Source organism: Neophocaena asiaeorientalis, unplaced genomic scaffold, assembly GCF_003031525.2.
Source record: "Neophocaena asiaeorientalis asiaeorientalis breed wild unplaced genomic scaffold, Neophocaena_asiaeorientalis_V1.1 scaffold489, whole genome shotgun sequence".
In the NCBI taxonomy this organism is placed as follows: domain Eukaryota; kingdom Metazoa; phylum Chordata; class Mammalia; order Artiodactyla; family Phocoenidae; genus Neophocaena; species Neophocaena asiaeorientalis.
This window is the reverse complement of record NW_020174791.1, coordinates 3318660-3337583: the sequence shown is the minus strand read 5'-3', so window position 1 is coordinate 3337583 and position 18924 is coordinate 3318660. Positions and strand designations below refer to the sequence as shown.

The 18924-nt window shown below is 44.3% G+C and overlaps 1 protein-coding gene across 3 annotated transcripts in view; it reads right to left on the bottom strand.

Moving 5' to 3' along the window:
• GNB1 (G protein subunit beta 1) overlaps positions 1–17263 on the bottom strand; it is a 41395-nt gene extending 24132 nt beyond the window's left edge. For all 3 annotated transcript variants that reach the window (XM_024760272.1, XM_024760271.1, XM_024760273.1), the window contains exons 1-2: positions 17209–17263; positions 2257–2359 (exon numbers count right to left, since the gene is read on the bottom strand). In XM_024760272.1, coding sequence (XP_024616040.1) covers positions 2257–2313 — 57 coding nt within the window. In that variant the 5' untranslated portion in view covers positions 2314–2359; positions 17209–17263. The remainder of the gene's footprint in view (positions 1–2256; positions 2360–17208) is intronic.
• Positions 17264–18924: the final 1661 nt, after the last annotated feature.

Genomic DNA, 18924 nt, shown 5'->3' with positions numbered 1-18924 from the left:
AGTCACTTTGAAAAAAAAATTTGCGCCTGTACATTTCGTGGAGTTCTCCCCTTCATCCACTGGTAGCCCATGTGTTTAAGACATGCCGTATTTCAATCGGCATCCCATTGAGAGCCCGTGTTTCCTCACAAACATGATCAAAAGTAAGACGACACGGTCCCTCTGGGGTCTTTCAGCTTAAAGACCAATCTAATAAAGCAAGCGACCCCTCTCAGAATCATCTACCATCTCTTGTTTGATTTGCTGTGCCCTACATTCTTTAACAAGCATGTGTTCCTTGGGTAATCGGGGGGAAAAGGGTGTTTTTTTCCTTTGTTAAAGAAAGTCTTCTGTTCCCATTTGATGTAATGGACTCAAACAGCTTTGTCGACCCTATACTGTGCAAAGAAACCAGCACAGCCTCAGAGGCAAGGCCTGTGCAGATGGGTGTGGAGATGGCTGTGCAGCTCGTCCACTCTCCTGGGGATGGTCCACGTGGAGCAGGTGCCACGGGAGATGCCACGGGTACACGCTGAGGCCATTTCATGTAAGAGACCCTGAACTGGCAAGACTCAGTACCAAAAAAGAGTGTAAAAAGTAAATGTATTTATTAATTATATATCAAAATGGTGATCTGTTAGATATATTGGTTTAGATACAGTTGTTAAGAATTAATTCTACCAGTTTCTTTTTACAGCTTTAAATTCCACATGTGGCTCACACGACAGCTCTGTCCCCTAAGAGGAGGGTTTTGTGTGCTTTACAGAAAATGGGTCTAAAAAATGGGAAGAAGAGATGCAACACTGACTTTCAGCCTTTATTTTTTTCCACCAAATTTGGATTTTTTTTTTTTTTTACCTATGCCATATGAACTCTTATTTGCTACGAATAGATCTGAACCCACTATTTATGAACAACTTATAAACAACAACTTATTGTTGCTAGAAAAACAAAATTCTAATTTCTATATTCTGGAGTGTGGCTGGATGTATCAAACAAATCTGATCAGGGCAAACCATTAAAAATACTAACTCTTCCTTATTTTTATTGAGCTGTATCGTATGTTTTAAATGTTAAGATTTGAAATTCGTACAGTAAAAGGATATTTTCTGTTTCCTCTTTGATGGTAGATCTCAGATAATTCCATTACCTTTTCTCAACTTCAAGAAAAAGTCGGCTAAAATGATGCTGATCTTTCTTTCCAACTACCACTAGGCTTTCTGAACATATAATTGGTCTTTTAAAAGGAAATCATTAGGCTCCATCCTTATAGTTGGACCTAGTATGCATCCCCTTTTAAAAGTTCATGGGTCCTGCAGTGTACCATTATAAAGATCAGTGACAGACTGGGAGGTAATGCTTGAGAACTCTGCGACTATCCTACCTTCTACAGGACAGCTGAATGATGCTGGCTGTTTTTATCTTCAAAGAGATGCTCTATTTGAATAGAGCATCTCTTTGAAGACAGATGTTAGTGCTAACAGCCATAACCATCCCTAGGAAACCCCTTTCTTCAAAATTAAGAACAAGTCACCTGCACGTAAATACTTTTTATTACTGCTGTTAATACTCTTATCTTTAAACAAGTTTCCTGCCCTCAGCTTAGCAGTCACAGTGGGGGAAGTGAATACCACACTCTATACAGTGACCAAAAGAATGTCACAAAGCTAATGCCCAAAGTCAAGAAAAAAGGTACAAAAAGATGTCTATAAATTCTATGGAAACATTTGCTGTATAGTGAAGTGAAAATATGCTAGAAAACAAAATCCTAGCAGAAACTAACAAAACATTGTAAGGCAATTATACTCCAATAATGATGTTTAAAAAAAGAAAGAAAGAAAACAAAATCCTGAAAATAATGTCCTAGGCCAAATACCTGGATCTGTAATTTCTTTTTCTTTTTCTTTTTCTTTTTTTTTTTTTTTTTTGCGCGGTACGCGGGCCTCTCACTGTTGTGGCCTCTCCCGTTGCGGATCCCAGGCTCTGGACGCGCAGGCTCAGCGGCCATGGCTCACGGCCCCAGCCGCTCCACGGCATGTGGGATCTTCCCGGACCGGGGCACGAACCCATGTCCCCTGCATCGGCAGGCGGACTCTCAACCACTGCGCCACCAGGGAAGCCCTGGACCTGTAATTTCTACATCCTGGGCCACTTAAGATTCAATTTCAATCCAAAACAATGAATAGTCTGTATTCTGTAACCCATCTTTCCTTAAAATGGTAACATCGCATCTGAAATCCAAATGATTAACAAAACGGAGCACACATAGCTACGTACTCTAATCTGGTTTTTAAGCTGTTCGGCCTCCTGCCGTAACTGGTCAAGTTCACTCATCTTCTAATCTTAGTGCTCTTCAAAGCCACCTCAAAGAATCTTAGATCTGAAAGAGAAAAGCACAAAAAATTAATAAACAATGACTGAGTAATTTAATGAAGCAGGTGAGAGAACGAAATTGAAATTTTGAGAGCTATGGTTTCATTACAAATCAGAGTACCTTTCTTTAGCATTCATAAGAAGGTATAAAATGCCTACAAGGGCTGGGTTAACAAAGTATAATTACTATTATACACAAGCTTTGTTCAATGACAATGTCTAATAGACTATTCAAAAGGTGGTGGCGGGCTGAAGAAAGAAAAATCTGTTTAGAAGCAGGTTTCACGAAGGATTTGGGTCTCACTGTAAACTAAGACTGACGTTCAGAATAGCTCTCACATGAAAACCCTGGGGTAGCTAGTTCAGGAAATAGAGTACAGTGGCAACCTGGCAACCCAGCACCTCAAAGCCGTGTCAATGATCTTGAACCTGTGACTGCCCAGAAGACATCAGAATGTTCACACAGTGATTCTCATTGTTTTTTTTTGGCTGCGCTGGGTCTTCGTTGCTACACGCGGGCTTTCTCTAGTTGCAGCGAGCACAGGCTACTCTTCGTTGCGTTGCACGGGCTTCTCGTTGCAGTGGCTTCTCTTGTTATGGAGCATGGGCTCTAGGCACGCGGGCTTCAGGAATTGCGGCACACGGGCTCTAGAGCGCAGGCTCAGTAGTTGTGGCGCACGGGCTTAGGTGCTCCGCGGCATGTGGGATCTTCCCGGACCAGGGCTCGAACCCGTGTCCCCTGCATTGGCAGGTGGATTCTTAACCACTGCGCCACCAGGGAAGTCCCACACAGCAATTCTAAAAAGACTCAGTTTGGTGTCCAACAGGCCTCTGATTCAGGACAACTTACTCTCCCACCAAAATGAGCTCTGGGATCCCAGGAGAATCAGAAACAACACCGCAGTCCTTATAGGTACAGGCCAAAGTAGGCTCAGTACAAGCGGCCCTGTTGCCCACTCCTGACCCTGCGCCACCCCCAGGCTCGTTAGACAGTATTCCTGAAATCAGGGTCAAAACACGATTATCCTATTAAACAAGAGACTTATTTTCCCAAGGGAATGTCGTAATTGGGGGTTGCATTTCTGACCAAGAACGTAGCGGTTAGGTCAATCCTAACTATGACCAACCTATCACAAAGCTGAAGACACAATTACCGACATCTTTTAATCACTTAAGAATACAATTAGCTCCCACAGGCAAACACAGCTTATGCAAGGGCCCCGATTTCCTATGCAAACAGAGGGGAGATTCTTCCATCACAGATTTTGTGTGAAAGTCACAGGGCTGTTATAATATACACCAGATATTTAATTAACAGTAATTACTTTCTTAAAATGGAAACACATCTGGGGGAAATAATCTGGATGACCCAAGAAACGTAGTTGTTAGTTCCCAGTCTAGATAAACTTTCCTTTTCTGTACAAAAGCATTCAAAATAATTGTTACATGGTCTATATTACAGAATACTTACTGAGAAAACAAAAATACCTTTCCCAATAAAAAGCATCTTTAAAAAGTATGTGTTAAGTTCCTGGTTCCTGCCCTCACCTGCACCCACCAGCCCACATCTATTCACAGCCACAAAACGCCATTAGCTGCTGGGGCGGGCCGGGAAGGAAGCAGAAGGGGAAGTGCTGGGCTTCTAGAGGCATCAAGTCCCTCGGGCTGACCCTAAAAGAAAGTCTGCAGAACTACCAGGAAAGGCCTAACAGGGTGGGGCCGTGACACGGAGCTGAGGCATCTCAGAGGACAAAGGCAGGGCCTGCCCCTCCAGCCGTCCCGGGAAGGCAAGACAGTGACACCACTGTTCCTAGAGGCATTACTTCAAGTGGGTGTTGTAAGCCCGGGCAAGCTTCGCCCACGCAGACTCCCCGGCGCCTCCCTGGACAAAGGGAGCATGGCTGGAGTTACCCTATGTGATAACCGGGCTCATTCTCTCTCTCGTTTTCATGTATCAAACTCTGAGGACTGCAGCTGATGAATATTAATGTATGAAATAATAACTAACAGTGCCAAAAGAACACGAAATAATTTTAAAACAGAAAGCTGTGCCGATGCGTTTCCTGAGCTTACGGACGGCCCTGCATCCTCCCCACCAACCCTGGCGGCCTGTTGCAGCGCACGTGCATTTCACACGTGATCAAATTATACTGTAAGGACAATCCGGCAGAGCTGGGGGCAGTTTTATCCCAGTAACACTCCCCACCCCCACGTTAAAGAATTGTTCTTAGTCTGTGGAGAAGCTACTTCATTCAATCCTTCCAAAATCAACGTGAAGAGAACTAACAGCTAATGTTGTCATAAGGTACACTGAATTAAACGGTTAGTTTTAGTCAACAAACCATGTTTTCTGATCCTAATTTAAACACTAAAAAGCTACGCTAGTTTTTAAAGTAAGGACAAAACCAACAAACTCCTAGGATCGAGATAAACAGAAAGAACTTTCACAGATGCTAGGTGGTCTTTAGGTAAAGACCCAAATCCTAGTATTAGATGGAATAGCTCCTGAGATATTAAAATTAAATATTTCTTTTAATTAGGTGCTCTTTTTTTTTACATATTATAAAAGAATACATATCAATACACGATAATCACCCAGCTGTATTGCTTTAAACTAGAGAAATTAATTTATTGAAAACTTAACTACCTTTAAAATGAGAAGCTCCAATTCAGTTCTCTCTCAAAATTTCAGAAGCAATAATACCAATACTTGCTGACTTCAATCTTTAGTCAGAAGCAAAGAGAACAAAACCAGATCTATTTCTCTTTCATCATTAAGTAACATAAATTATTAATACTGCCTTTTAATTACGGCTCTCTCTACGACCAGTGTCCACATTCAAGTTGCAATTAGGCGACTCAAAATTCGTAACCGTTAATTGTTAAAGAAAAGGGTATTCATATCTCTACTACCAATAAAAATAAGTGTCCTGAAAGGCCCTTTTTGATCTCTACAGTCTGGTCAGAAAGAGAAACCTACTGGTAGACATTTAAAAATTTTTTTTCAACTACATTCTTTATTCTACATGTTGAAGGTGTATTTTTTAAAATCCAATCTGGAAAAGAAGTTATTTGCAGCTGGCCTCTCACCGATGGGGGGACACTCCAGCACGCTCACTTCTCCCCGTCGCCCTCTGGGCACTGGGGTTCGCTCTGACGTGGCACAGTCCAGGACCTCCTCTGTGGGGCACACACACATCCACGATGGACAGCCTCCCACGCCTTGAGCTAACGGACACTGAAACTGGCCTCAAAGGATGAGTGTGAAGGGACCGGGCAACACCACCATCACACAAGACCAAGCAGTCAGCACTCCCCCTAAGAGAAGTCGGCGACCCACGGACAGCAAGGAGCCTGCAAGCAACCCACGGACAGCAAGGAGCCTGCACACTCAGATCCAGAGTGGGGCTGGTGGGAAGCTAACAATTCCTAATTCCCACAAACTAAAAGTTCGTCCCAAATGCTCTGCTGTGACGATAACAGCAAATGAAAGAGACAAGGTACAGAAAAATATATGAATGATGATATTTCTCCTTTTGTGTATAGAAAAAGAATAAACATCTATGCTAACGTAAGCAATCTTTTTTCTATCTACACAAGAAAATGTTAATGGCTGTTTTGGGGGGAAATACACAGGAATAGGGGCAGCTCTGATTTTTCATACTATCATATATATATAAGGAAAAAAGACAAATTATATATGTAAAATTATATGTGTATATACATTTTTTTCTTTTCCAAAAAAAGTTAACTGGTTATCTGGGCCGTTGAACCAAGAAGCATTCACAATTCTTCCTCCATACTTTTCAGTTAAAAGAAAAAAGCTAGTAAATGTTAACCGTTTACTGGGTGAACGATTACGTATCACTAGGAACAATAATGGAGATAGTATAAAAACCTAGAAGAATGCTCATTATATGCTAAATGAAAAACAAATGTGTGTGTAACAATTTTAGCTACTTAAGAAGGCCAGAAACATACCTGATTTAAAAACACATGTAATAAGACAGCATTTCTGTTAGAATTACTGGTCTTATTTTTCTCTTCATTTTCCAAATACTGGACATGCAGTTTACATTCCTTTGATCACAAAAGATGAATGTACATTTTAAAGGTCTTACTTACACGTAACTGCTTTTGCTGTTCTCTTCACTATCCTTAGTCCCCCAGAGCCTCTGAGAAGCCCACCATCAGGTTGACGTGGCCTGGGCTCCTTCTCTCCTCCAGGGCCAAAGTCACGGCTAAGCACTGGCCATGCTGACTCAGCGCACTGACCAGTCTAATCCACTAAGACAGGACCTGCTGAGAGTCTCACTTCTGTTCTTTATGACCCACATCTGCCACCAGCTTTTATTTAGAGCTTGTTTTGGAAATACTTTCCACAGAAATTTAAGTATCTTAAAAGCGAGTATGTGAAGTGATCTGCCCCTACTTTAGGTTATACCCAGTATCTCTGTAAGTTAAAGTGTTAACATAATTTTTTACTTAAATATTTCACATTTGTGATATAATGTACTTCACGATTAATGCAGCACCACGCCCCTCTAATCAAGACCCCTGTAAAGTCTAGGAAGGACACTTCAAGGGCCCCCAGTGTCCCAGTTATTACCCAGTCACTAATAATGATACGAGCTGATATTAAGGACAAAATGGAGTGACTGCATCAAAATATAATTTCAGGTTCTGGTTTTGCGACACACAAGGAATGTGACTTTCACCCGCTCACTTTCCACTCTGGTCTGCTGACTGCACCACAGGAACGACAGCACCAACACCGCAGGGCCAAGAAGAAAACTAACAAGACAACTGTAAAGGGCTCTGTAAGCCTTTCTGTGTGATCAGTGATCGGACTACTAAGTGCATCCCCCACAGAGCAGCTGCCACGCACACGCGGGTTTGCGACCCACAGGAAGGCGGCCCGGGACGCCAGCCACCGGTGCCCGTGCTGCGCTCAACGTCCTGGGGCAACAGCAGCCCGCCGAGCACCCCGCGCCACAGGGGCAGGAGTCTGCCAACCTGCTCGGCCCACGAGTACCAGTACCACACCTCACCTCCAGACAAAAGAGCATTCTGAGAGAGGGGAGTTTGCATAAGGGATTTGAATCAATTTCACCAGCTTTTCTGGTTTTTCTTCCATTCCCAAATCCAAGTTAATCTCCGAAATCGAGACAGCACAAGTCCAAAGGGCGATGGACAGCAGTCAAGCCCTTCCTGGGTCACAGCTGCTTTAACAAAACCCGAGCAGTGAGGGCAAATCCCCAGGGCGCGGGACAACTCCACCACGAGACACCCGCAGGCTTCCCTGGCGTGGGAAGGTATATACCCTGACAGATTTAAGAATAAAATGATGTGTCTGAAATTCGCTGTAGAACAACCAAGGAGGGAAACGGGAGAGCACAGAAGAACAAGTTTGGTCGTGAGTTGGTAATTGCTTTAGTTTGGTGATGGAGTTCCTTATACTATTTGTTAACTTATTATGTATTTCAATTTTCCATTAGAATAGTTTCTGTTTAAATGTTAGAGACCTTGAATCTTGATTTAAAATCCAAATGTACAGAGAAAACCAGGAAAATCTGAGTATCGTCTGGGTATCTGATGACAAGGGGCTGCTGCTCTTTCATTCGGTGCCATAATGAAACTGAAGTCCTTAACCGTGAGAAAGGCTTCTTACTTATGAGTGAAATGATATGATTTGGGGACTTCCTTTAAAACTCTCTGATAGAAAGAAAGGAGATTAAACAAAACTAGCAGAATTCTGTTAGAGCTGGATGATTTCATAATAGTCTGCCTGTAATCTATGTTTGCACATTCTCTTAAATTTTTTTAAAAGTCATTACCTCTTGGTATCGTTTGACTACATTACAAGTATGTATGAAACCTGTTATATATCTCTTAGTTTTAAAAATATAGGAGCACAGGGATCTCACAAGCAGATTGTGTTGTATTTTGACATGGATCACGCTGCCACGTTAGCTGGTTGTCTGTGAGAAAGAGACAATCCCAAAAATTCTCAAATTTGTCTGAACAACTGAATGGTTGACCATGGAGGCTGGTATGTTTCAAAAGTGACAAAAAATTAAGTTTTGATGAAACATTACGTCAGCTTCTAAGAAGTAGCAGATAGCAGAATATTCAATACAAAGTCAACCATAACTAGTTTTTAATATGGGTGACCAGCTGGTAATGGAGACTAACAGAGGAAACCTAGTTACACACAAAATTCCCGTCTGGCTCCGGATTAAAGTATCCAGCAAATTTTTACACGTTATTTTAAAACTGACATGTGTGTGTGACATTTTACTAGAATGCAATGATTTAAATAGTCTGTCCCCAACATCTAAGATACCTCACAAGATTTTCCTGTATCTCAATTTTCTGATGCAAATTTTAAAAGAAAACTCACAGCCCCTCAGTTAAGTGTTTACTGATAATGCATACATAAGACACTTCTATTTTCCACATTTTACATTTACGGACAATGTAGTATATACTCTTCTTCTAAATTACTGTTTAACTCCAATTTAAGCATATCCCCTTAAAGCACTAGGACAATGTAAAAAAATGTAATCATTCTTACCAGAACTAAATTTATACAACGATCGTACATTAGTTTTGTAAATAGGAATAAAAAAGATACAAGATATAATCTATACATAAAGTGAATTTACTTATCAGCCTTACAAAGGTCTGATCACTACGAGGCCCCCAGCTGATGTTCTGTAAGAGGCAAGAAGAGCCTCACTTCCCTTTACGACCTTTTGAAAATAAAGGTTCTTGTACTTTTCAAATCACAACAGAACCTACACATAACTTCATAAAGTCACTGATAGTCAAACGCCACGTACACTCAAACTGCATTTCTGGAAGCCCATGTGTCATTTTAGGAAATCCACGCTAAACCCAGACATCACGGCAGTGGAAAAGCCCCCAAGATGGTACCATGCTGATGCCCGGTCTGATGCCCTGTGAATGGTTCCAACACCACTGCAGCACGTGCTTTCCTGATTTCCCAAGACCCAAAGCCAGTCCTTGAGTGAGTGGGGTCATAATAGGGTTAAATGCATCCAAAGGGATTTACTGCCCAACAAAAAATCAAATATGTACCGGGACTTCCCCTAGTGGTCCAGTGGCTAGGACTTGGCACTTTCACTGCTGGGCTCGGGTTTGATCCCTGGTCGGGGAACTAAAATCCTCCAAGATGCGAAGTGCAGCCCAAAAAATAAAATTTAAAAAATCAACCATGTGCCTGAGAACAACAGGAAAGTACTCCAGCCCCATGGACAGATTGCAGAGAGCACAAAAAGTAAAAAACATATCTTTTGTAAGCCAGCTCCATCCTCCCTCCAGAGATGTGCCTCATCAGGCAGGCAGCAGTATCAAGAGCCGCAAATCCCACCGTCTGCTCCTCTGAACCCATCACTCAGAAGGCACTACTTAGTTTTACCATCATATGCAAACTATTTATGGCTGCTACGCAATGTCGCATTTGAAAATTACTGCATTTCAGGGCTTCCCTGGTGGTGCAGTGGTTAAGAATCCAACTGCCAATGCAGAGGACGTGGGTTCCAAGCCCTGGTCCAGGAAGATCCCACATGCCACGGAGCAACTGAGCCCGTGTGCCACAACTACTGAGCCTGCACTCGAGCCTGTGCGCCACAACTACTGAGGCCTGCGCACCTAGAGCCCGTGCTCCGCAACAAGAGAAGCCACCGCAATGAGAAGCCCGCGCACCACAACGAAGAGCAGCCCCTGCTCGCTGCAACTAGAGAAAGCCCGCACGCAACAGCGAAGACCCAACGCAGCCAAAAATAAATAATATATTAATATAAAAAAAGAATTTACATTTCAGAACACATTAAAACATCTGATAAGAAGTACGTTACTGAAAGCGAAGTTGCAAACATACTGTTATTGTGCTGACTAAAACCCAGACTTATTTTATTTAAGCTATCATACGAATACTGTTTTGTGCCTGTTAAGAAAAATTCTTGAACTAGAAGGGAACGTGAATCTCAATCCACCTCACATCTCTAGCTAACAAAGTACCGGAGCAGGCCTAGAAGACCCAGGGGCCCTGGCAGCACGGACAGTGGGAGCCAAGGGAGCCCGAGCGGGCAGTGCTGCGGGGGGCGGGTGGGGGCTCAGGGAAGGCAGAGACCACCTGCTGCCCAGCTCCGTGCTGCCCAGGGCCCACCTCTGCCGGCTGGCACCTGCCTAGGGGTGGCAGGAATGTGCTTTCCGCCCCCCCCCTCAATTCCCAGCATCTCCCAGCCCCGCCCCAACACGCAGCCCCCGCCGCATCTCTGCGTCTCCTCCACCGCGAGCCAGGCGCAGCTCAGGCTCCCCTGCTTCCTTCGAGGCTGTGGGATTCTGTCTTCCCACCTGAAGGCAGCAGCCAAGGTTTGTCCATGATGTGAAAAGTGGGCCACGAGAGAGAAACCCCTACGGACGGGACGCATAACTACACCCTTGCTGACAGTGGGAGAGATGTCCTAAGCGACAGCCCAGGGAGCCGAGGTCTTGTTCTACGCGAGCAGAGCTGCCCTAAACTGCTCCTCTCAAAACCGTCAATTCAGACAGCCTACAGCTAGCGTCTCCCCACAAAAGTTACAGAAAGTAAAAGCATGACTCATACTCATCAAAGTATATTAATTTCTTCTGAATATGTCTTGACTTTTGCAAAACAGCTCTGTGATTCTTCGACACCCAACATCTCTGCTGAGCGGTTCTGCTGCAGGAAACGGGGCAGCCTGTCTGCGTTCCGACCAGGCGTGGCACCCAGGCCGAGTCCGGGAACTGGGGCCATTCTCCCTTTATCAGCAGTGCTCTTGGTTTCGCTCTACAAACCCCTTATTTGTCTTCCTCACCCCTGTCTACCGAGCATCTGCTGTGGACAGAAGACGCTGTGGCTCCATCCCCCAAGACCAGAGTCTAAACGAACGACAGACGAGGCCAACCTCACAAGCCGGCTCAGGAAAGTCTATAGGGTCTCACCACTTGGATTCCTGACTGCTTCAAAATCACATAAAAGGTGATTCACAATATACTCTGAGGTCACAGCTGACTTAGGACCCCTTGCCGTGTAATGTCACATGTGTCCTCACCACCCTCTAGGAGGAGGTTCAACCGATTGTCCACACAGTAAACAGGAGGAAAAGGAGTCACAACCTACCCGAGGTTCACAGTCACAAACGGCATTGGCCACGGTTCTGATTCAGGCCAGCTCCAGAGTTAACCATGCAGGCCCTCTAAGCAATCTGGCTAGAAATGGTCAAGGGACCACAGAAAGAAATTTCACTCCCTTAATCACCTGCTCCCACACGTCATTCCAGGAGGACAAGCTCTCCGACAACGGTGCAATGGAAGTTAACACCTGGACACGGCCTTCTGCCCCAGCCGGGGGAGCAGTGTTTTCTTCCTAATGGAGGTATCCCACCAGGGGCAAGAGATCTTAGGTTCTCCACTTCTAGAGGCAGCATCTTAAAACCACTCTACCCACCAAAAAAAAAAATTTTTTTTAATGTAAATTGGTGCAGTCACTATGGAAAACAGTATGGAGGAGGTTCCTTACAAAACTAAAACTAGAGTTGCCGTACGATCCAGCAATCCCACCCCTGGGCGTGTATCCGGAGAAAACTCTTTTTTTTTTTAAGGGCTTCAAATGCTTGGTTTATTTATTTATTTATTTATTTATGGCTGTGTTGGGTCTTCATTTCTGTGCGACGGCTCTCTCTAGTTGTGGCAAGCGGGGGCCACTCTTAATCGCGGTGCGCGGGCCTCTCACTATTGCAGCCTCTCTTGTTGCAGAGCACAGGCTCCAGACGCGCAGGCTCAGTAGTTGTGGCTCACGGGCCTAGTTGCTCCGCGGCATGTGGGATCTTCCCAGACCAGGGCTCGAACCCGTGTCCCCTGCATTAGCAGGCAGATTCTCAACCACTGCGCCACCAGGGAAGCCCTGGAGAAAACTCTTAATTCGAAAAGATACATGCACCTCAACGTTCATAGCAGCACTATTCACAATAGCCAAGACGTGAAAGCAACCTAAGTGTTGCTTAGGAACACTTAGGAATGGATAAAGAAGATGTGGTGTATATATACAATGGAATACTGCTCAGCCATAAAAAAGAACGAAATAATGCCATTTGCAGCAACATGGATGGGCCTAGAGATTATCATACTAAGTGAAGTCAGACAGAGAAAGACAAATACCGTATGATATCACTTATATGTGGAATCTAAAAATGACACAAATGAGTTTATTTATGAAACAGAAACAGACTCACAGACATAGAAAAGAAACTTATACCAAAGGGGAAAGGGGATGAGAAGGGATATTAGTAGTTTGGGATTAGCAGATGCAAACTACTATATATAAAACAGGTGAACAACAAAGACCTACTGTACAGCACAGGGAACTATATTTAATATTCTGTAATAAACCATAATGGAAAAGAATATGAAAACGAATATGTATATACAACTGAATCACTATACACTATACACCAGAAACTAACATAACATTGTAAATCAACTGTATTTCAATTAAAAAAAATTAAAAGTGCTTTGACCATTAGCTCGAAAATTGAATGTCATTAGTTCAGGTGAGCTGTGATTCAGGTTTACGAGTTGCCAGGTGTCACCTCCAGGCCCCAGGCTCATAGGACCCAGTGCCTAACTCATCTCAGCTCCTACCCATCTCCTCCAATCAGCTCATTGCTCTAAGCAGGCGCTGTTCGATACAAGTACAACGGGAGCCACATGTGGAATTAATTTTCCATCAGCCATAGTAAAAAAGTAAAAAGAAACATGGTTACATTAATTTTAATAGTATATTTATTTAATACAACCAAAAACGTTATTTCAACATGTAATAGATATAGAACAATTGTAAGTAGGCTATTTTGCACTCATTTGTTGCACTAAGTTCTCCTTGTTTTGTTTTTCTGGTGGAGCCATGCGGCATGCAGAATCTTCCCTGACCAGGGATCGAACCTGTGCTCCCTGATTTGGGAGTCCTAACCACTGGACCGCCAGGCAAGTCCACACTAAATTTTTCAAGTGCAGGGTGTATTTATAGTTCAATTTTGGCGAGCCTCATTTCCAGTGCTCACCAGTCACATGTGGCGAGTGGCCACCAGCTATTGTAGTGGCCAGCACGGCACTGGGCCCTTCTCATCTCTTCACTCACACAGCAGGCACCCAACCAGAGGCTGCCTGACCCACTTCAGTATCCTCCTAAAGGAACAGGAACTAGGCTCTCCCCCCATGGAACTAACCCGTCTCCCAGCTGAGACACTGAGCAAGATGAGATGGTCTTACCTGACCCCAGTATCACCTCCCTTACGTCGCCTTACAGATCAGCTCGCTCACCTACCGGATGCTGGCAATTAGGAGTGACAGCAGAAATCACAGTGGGAGGCACGAGGTCCTTTGCAAGTGGCAGCTCAGAGAGTGGGATGGGAAGACAGGGCTGAGCCAGTGCTGGACAGCAGGTGTGAGTTACCCTCACCCAGGTCGCCTTTCCCTCTGGAGTCACAGGAAACGGCCAGTGACCCTTTCTCCTGAATCCTTCTGTCTGATGCACTAAAAAACCCATCTGTTCTTCCGTCCTGTTCTCCCTCTACAGCTGACCTTGCTTCCCAGGTTGAACACAGAGCCTAGTACATACCCCTTCAAACCCGTTGAGGCCACACAGGAAGTCCCACTTGAAGGATTTCAGAGCCAAACTTCATACATAACTGATGCTATCCGAGAAGTGAACGGCACACACCTAGCAGGAAGATCTAACTGGGAAAGGTGGCAGGGACTGGACATCAACTGCACAAAACAGAGGCGCCTCTGAGAGGCTGTAACCCTCAAGTTTGGGGGAGACTCTGCTCTCAGCTGTGCCACTTGCACTCCAGTACGCAGACGTAATCTCTGCTTTCACACTCACTTCCTGCAAACTACGATGAGCACAACTGGGTCTCCCACGTGCCTCTGCACGTCCAGCCGGCCTGCGCAGGACCGGCTGGCAGAGGCTATGTGGCTGCACCTGGCTGCGGGCCGCACTTCTGACCTCCAGACCCCACTCTCAGTACCAGGTGGCCTCCACCGAGTTGACAATCTCTCTGTGCCTCTGAATTTTGGTCTGAAAGTGGAAACAGTAACACTACCTACCTCACATGCTATGAGGCCTCAATGAGAATCCACATGAGGTCCTTAAAACCTGACTGAACCACAGCAAATGTCACTAAATCGAACTTGTTACAAAAGCAGTAATAGGGTTTTCCACTTGAAATGATTTAAGTAACAGAAAACGTCTCCCTCACCTGTCACTCTTCCGACCCAGTCAGTGGAACAGGCCCTCCGCACAAACGAAAAATATGGGCGGCGGCAGCCACCAGCGTGATACAGGGGTTCAGCAGGTAGAGGCAGGGCCTGCTCCTATGCTAATTGCTCGTTTAGCTTAAAAAATATCTTTACTGAAGGTAAATAACACAATAAACAATTACAATTTGATACACTCTGACATATTATACACCTATGAAACCACCACCTCAGTTAAGGTAATGAACACATCTATACTCCCAAAAGTCTCCTTGTGTCCCTCTGTAACCCCACCCCCGACGCCTAGGCAACCACGAATCTGCTTTCTGTCACTACACGTAAGTTTGCATCTTCTAGAGTTTTATATACGTGGAATCATACAGTATGTACTTTTCTGTGGTCTGGCTTCGCTCCCTCAGCATGGTTACTTTGAGATGCATCCATGCTTGTTGTTGCATGGATGTCTGCCCTCGTTTCTCTTGGGTAAACACCTAGGAGTGGAAAGGCTGGATCATACACGGCAAGCATACGTTTAACCTATTAGGAAACTGCTGAACTGTTTTCAACACGGTTGCACCATTTTTCATGCCCACCATCAGTGCATGAGAGCCCGGCGCCTGCACACCCTCGGCAGCACGTGGTATGGTCAGTCTTTTCCATTTTAGCCACTGTAATAGGTGGTTAGTGGTGTCTCGTGTGTTTTTTTAATAAATTTATTTATTTTATTTTATTTATTTTATTTTTGGCTGCGTTGGGTCTTTGTTGCTGCGAGCGGGCCCCTCTCTGGTTGCGGCGAGTGGGGGCCACTCTCCACTGTGGTGCACAGGCTTCTCACTGTGGTGGCCTCTCCCGTTGGGAGACGGGCTCTAGGCGTGCGGGCTTCAGTAGTTGTGGCACACAGGCTTAGTTGCTCCGCGGCATGTGGGATCCTCCCAGACCAGGGCTCAAACCCGTGTCGCCTGCACTGGCAGGCAGACTCCCAACCACTGAGCCACCAGAGAAGCCCCTTGACATGGACCATTTTTAAAGTCGTTATTGAATTTTGTTACAATATTGCTTCTGTTATGGTTTTTTGCCACAAGGCATGTGGGATCTTAGCTCCCCAACCAGGGATCCAACCCACACTCCCTGCATTGAAAGGCGAAGTCCTAACCACTGGATGGCCAGGGAAGTCCCCTCGTTGTGGTTTTAATTTGCATTTCCCTGATGGCTAATGATTTTTCACGTGCTCATCTGCCACCTCTCTATATTCTCTGGTGAAGTCTCTGTTCAAATCACTTGCTTTTTTTTCAGGTTGTTGTTTTCTTAATATTGAATTGTAAGAGTTCTTTACTTATTCTAGACATAAGTTATGTAGAAAACGTGTGATCGGCTAGTATTTTCTGCCAGTCTGTGGCTTGTCTTTTCATTCTCTTAACAGTGTCTTTGAAGGAGGAGATATTTTTAAATTTGATGAAGTCCAATTTATAAATATTCTCTTTAATGAACTGTGTCTTTGATGTCATTAAGAAATCCTTGCCTAACCCAAAGTCTCAACGATTTTCTGTTTTCTTTTAGATGTTTTCTAGTGTTAGGTTGTGTCTGATTCATTTTGAGAGTTAATTTTTGTCTATGGAGTCAAGTTCACCTTTTACATATGGATACCGAACTGGTCAAGCACCTAATTCATTCGTTTTAGTTTTGTTTTTCAATTTAAAATTATTTCAGGGACTTCCCTGGTGGTGCAGTGGTTAGGAAGCCGCCTGTCAATGCAGGGGACATGGGTTCGAGCCCTGGTCCGGGAAGATCCCACATGCCGCAGAGCAACTAAGCCCGTGTGCCACAACTACTGAGTCTGTGCTCTCTAGCCCGCGAGCTACAACTACCGAGCCCGCGAGCCACAACTACTGAAGCCCACGTGCCTAGAGGCCGTGCTCTGCAACAAGAGAAGCCACCGCAATAAGAAGCCCACGCATCGCAATGAAGAGTAGCTCCTGCTCGCTGCAACTAGAGAAAGCCTGGGCGCAGCAACGAAGACCCAAAGCAGCCAAAAAATAAATAAAAATTTTAATAAATAAATATTAAAAAATAAATAATTTCAACTTACAAAGAGTTGCAAGAATAATATAAAGAACTGGATACCCTTGCCCAGATTCACCACCAACACTGTGACACATTTATTGCCCCCATTCCATACATACATATTGGAATTTTTTTCTGAATTGTGTGGCCTCACCTTTATCTGTATGATCTGCTGGTATTCCAGCCAAGATGTGATTTGCAAAAGGGGCTCTTCTGCTTTCTACTGAAAGAAGCTGGAGAAATACTGCTCTTGTCCAGAATGTGGACCATCATCTCTGGGACCTTAGCCCTTCGTGCTGAACACTGACTGGATGGCGACTTTGATGAGAAAACCCTTCTCTGGATCAATGTGTTTGAAAACAACTTTGGGCTTAAAAATGAGAGATGGGCAAAACTGTAACAAAAACCAGGTTCTTAACCGAAACCCTGAAGAAATTTAAATACTGTACTCCAAAAACTGGTAAGAACCAATTACGTCAAAATTACCTTAATTCAGAAGTGCTTCTGGTCTGGCCTCCAAAACATGTAAAATCGTCTGCAACAGAGAAAAGGCTGTATTTGCATTGATTCAGGTTGCGAGGCACAGTATTCCATACATTTTAAGAAGCACATAATTCCGCCCCTTCCCCATCACCATTTCTTGCCCCCAAATCACTTTACTTATTAGTACTTTGTATTAACTTAGTGGTAAGTTTTTCAGTGTGGAAAAGAAGAAATCTGATCTCAATTTCTTTTAAAAAAAAAAAAAAGAAAAATCCTTAGAAATGCCTCAGGGAAAATATCTTGAATTAAACTGAAAAGCATCAGGGGGAAGGGGTGTTTAGAATCCTGTTACTACAAAAATTATAGTAACAGCAACAGAAAAAAAACACTGCAATTCAAGAAGCTTCTAAGAGTAACCTTCCCCAGACTTTCCCATCTGGCCCACAGAGGATCTCATGTGAATGTCAAAGAAGCCACAGGCTGACTGTTCCCTAAGTGCAGGCAAGTCAAACTGGGCACATCTCCAGCCCATCCCTCTGGCCCAGTCCAGCTGCTGCAGTGCCGTCCAAAGATGTGGCCCTGGGCGTCCAGAAGGCCAGAGCAGCAGACACAGCAACAAGCCTCTGGACTTGCCTCTCATCACACTGCAGCCAGTATGAAAAAATATTTACTTCTAGATTTCTTCTGAAATACCTGCTTGCTCTTTCCCAGAAACTAAGTTTCAGTACACTTAAAGATGTTCTGGTAATCTCTCCAAAATACTCTGTGGAAAGGCCGCTTTGGGACATTTCACAGGTTACCTCTTGATCAATTCTCTACTATGTTTACAAACTCAGTGCATGCCTCTAACCTGGGGGTCAGGGAGGCATCAACAAGCTGACATCCCCCAGCTGAACTATGAATTCTAAGGCATTTATTTATAACAAAATAGTTTTGTTTTCAAATTATGCTCGAATGCTGCTTATGTTATAAGCAAGCACATACTTTTCTGGCAGTAAAAGTGGGCGTGGAAGAAAACAGTGTGGTGGTTCCTCAAGAAGTTAAACACAGAGTCACCATACAACCCAGCATTCTACTTGTAGGTATACATCCGAAAGAACTGAAAGCAGGTATTCAATACACGCACACATATGTTCACAGAAGCACTATTCACAACAGCCGAAAGGTGGCAACAGCCCAAGTGTCCATCAACAGGTGAATGGATAAACAAAATGCGGTACACCCACACAATGCAATCTTATTCATCCATAAAAAGGAATGAAGTACTGCTACACATACAACATGGATTACACTACGTGAAGAAGCCAGACACAAAAGGTCACATGTTGTATGATTCTGTTTATGTGAAATATCCAGAACACGCAAATCCACGGCGACAGGATGCAGTAGCTGCCAGGGGCTCTGTGTGCGATGGACAACCGCTCGGCGGATACAGGGATACTTCTGGGGTGACGAAAATGCTCTGGCACTAGGTAGGGGTAGTGGTGGCACAACACTGTGAGTTACTGAAATGCCACTGAATTGTTCACTTCAAAATGGTTTTGTTATATGAATCTTACCTTGGGGTGGGGGAAAGAGCAAGTGCTGTTACAGGTACTTGAAAAAACCAAACCAAACCAAACCAGTGGGTGTGGAAGAAGGTGGAGACGGGGGCAAACTACGGCTCTCGCCCCCACGAACCCTCTGAGCCGGGCTCCCAGGAGTGTACACCCAAGGCTT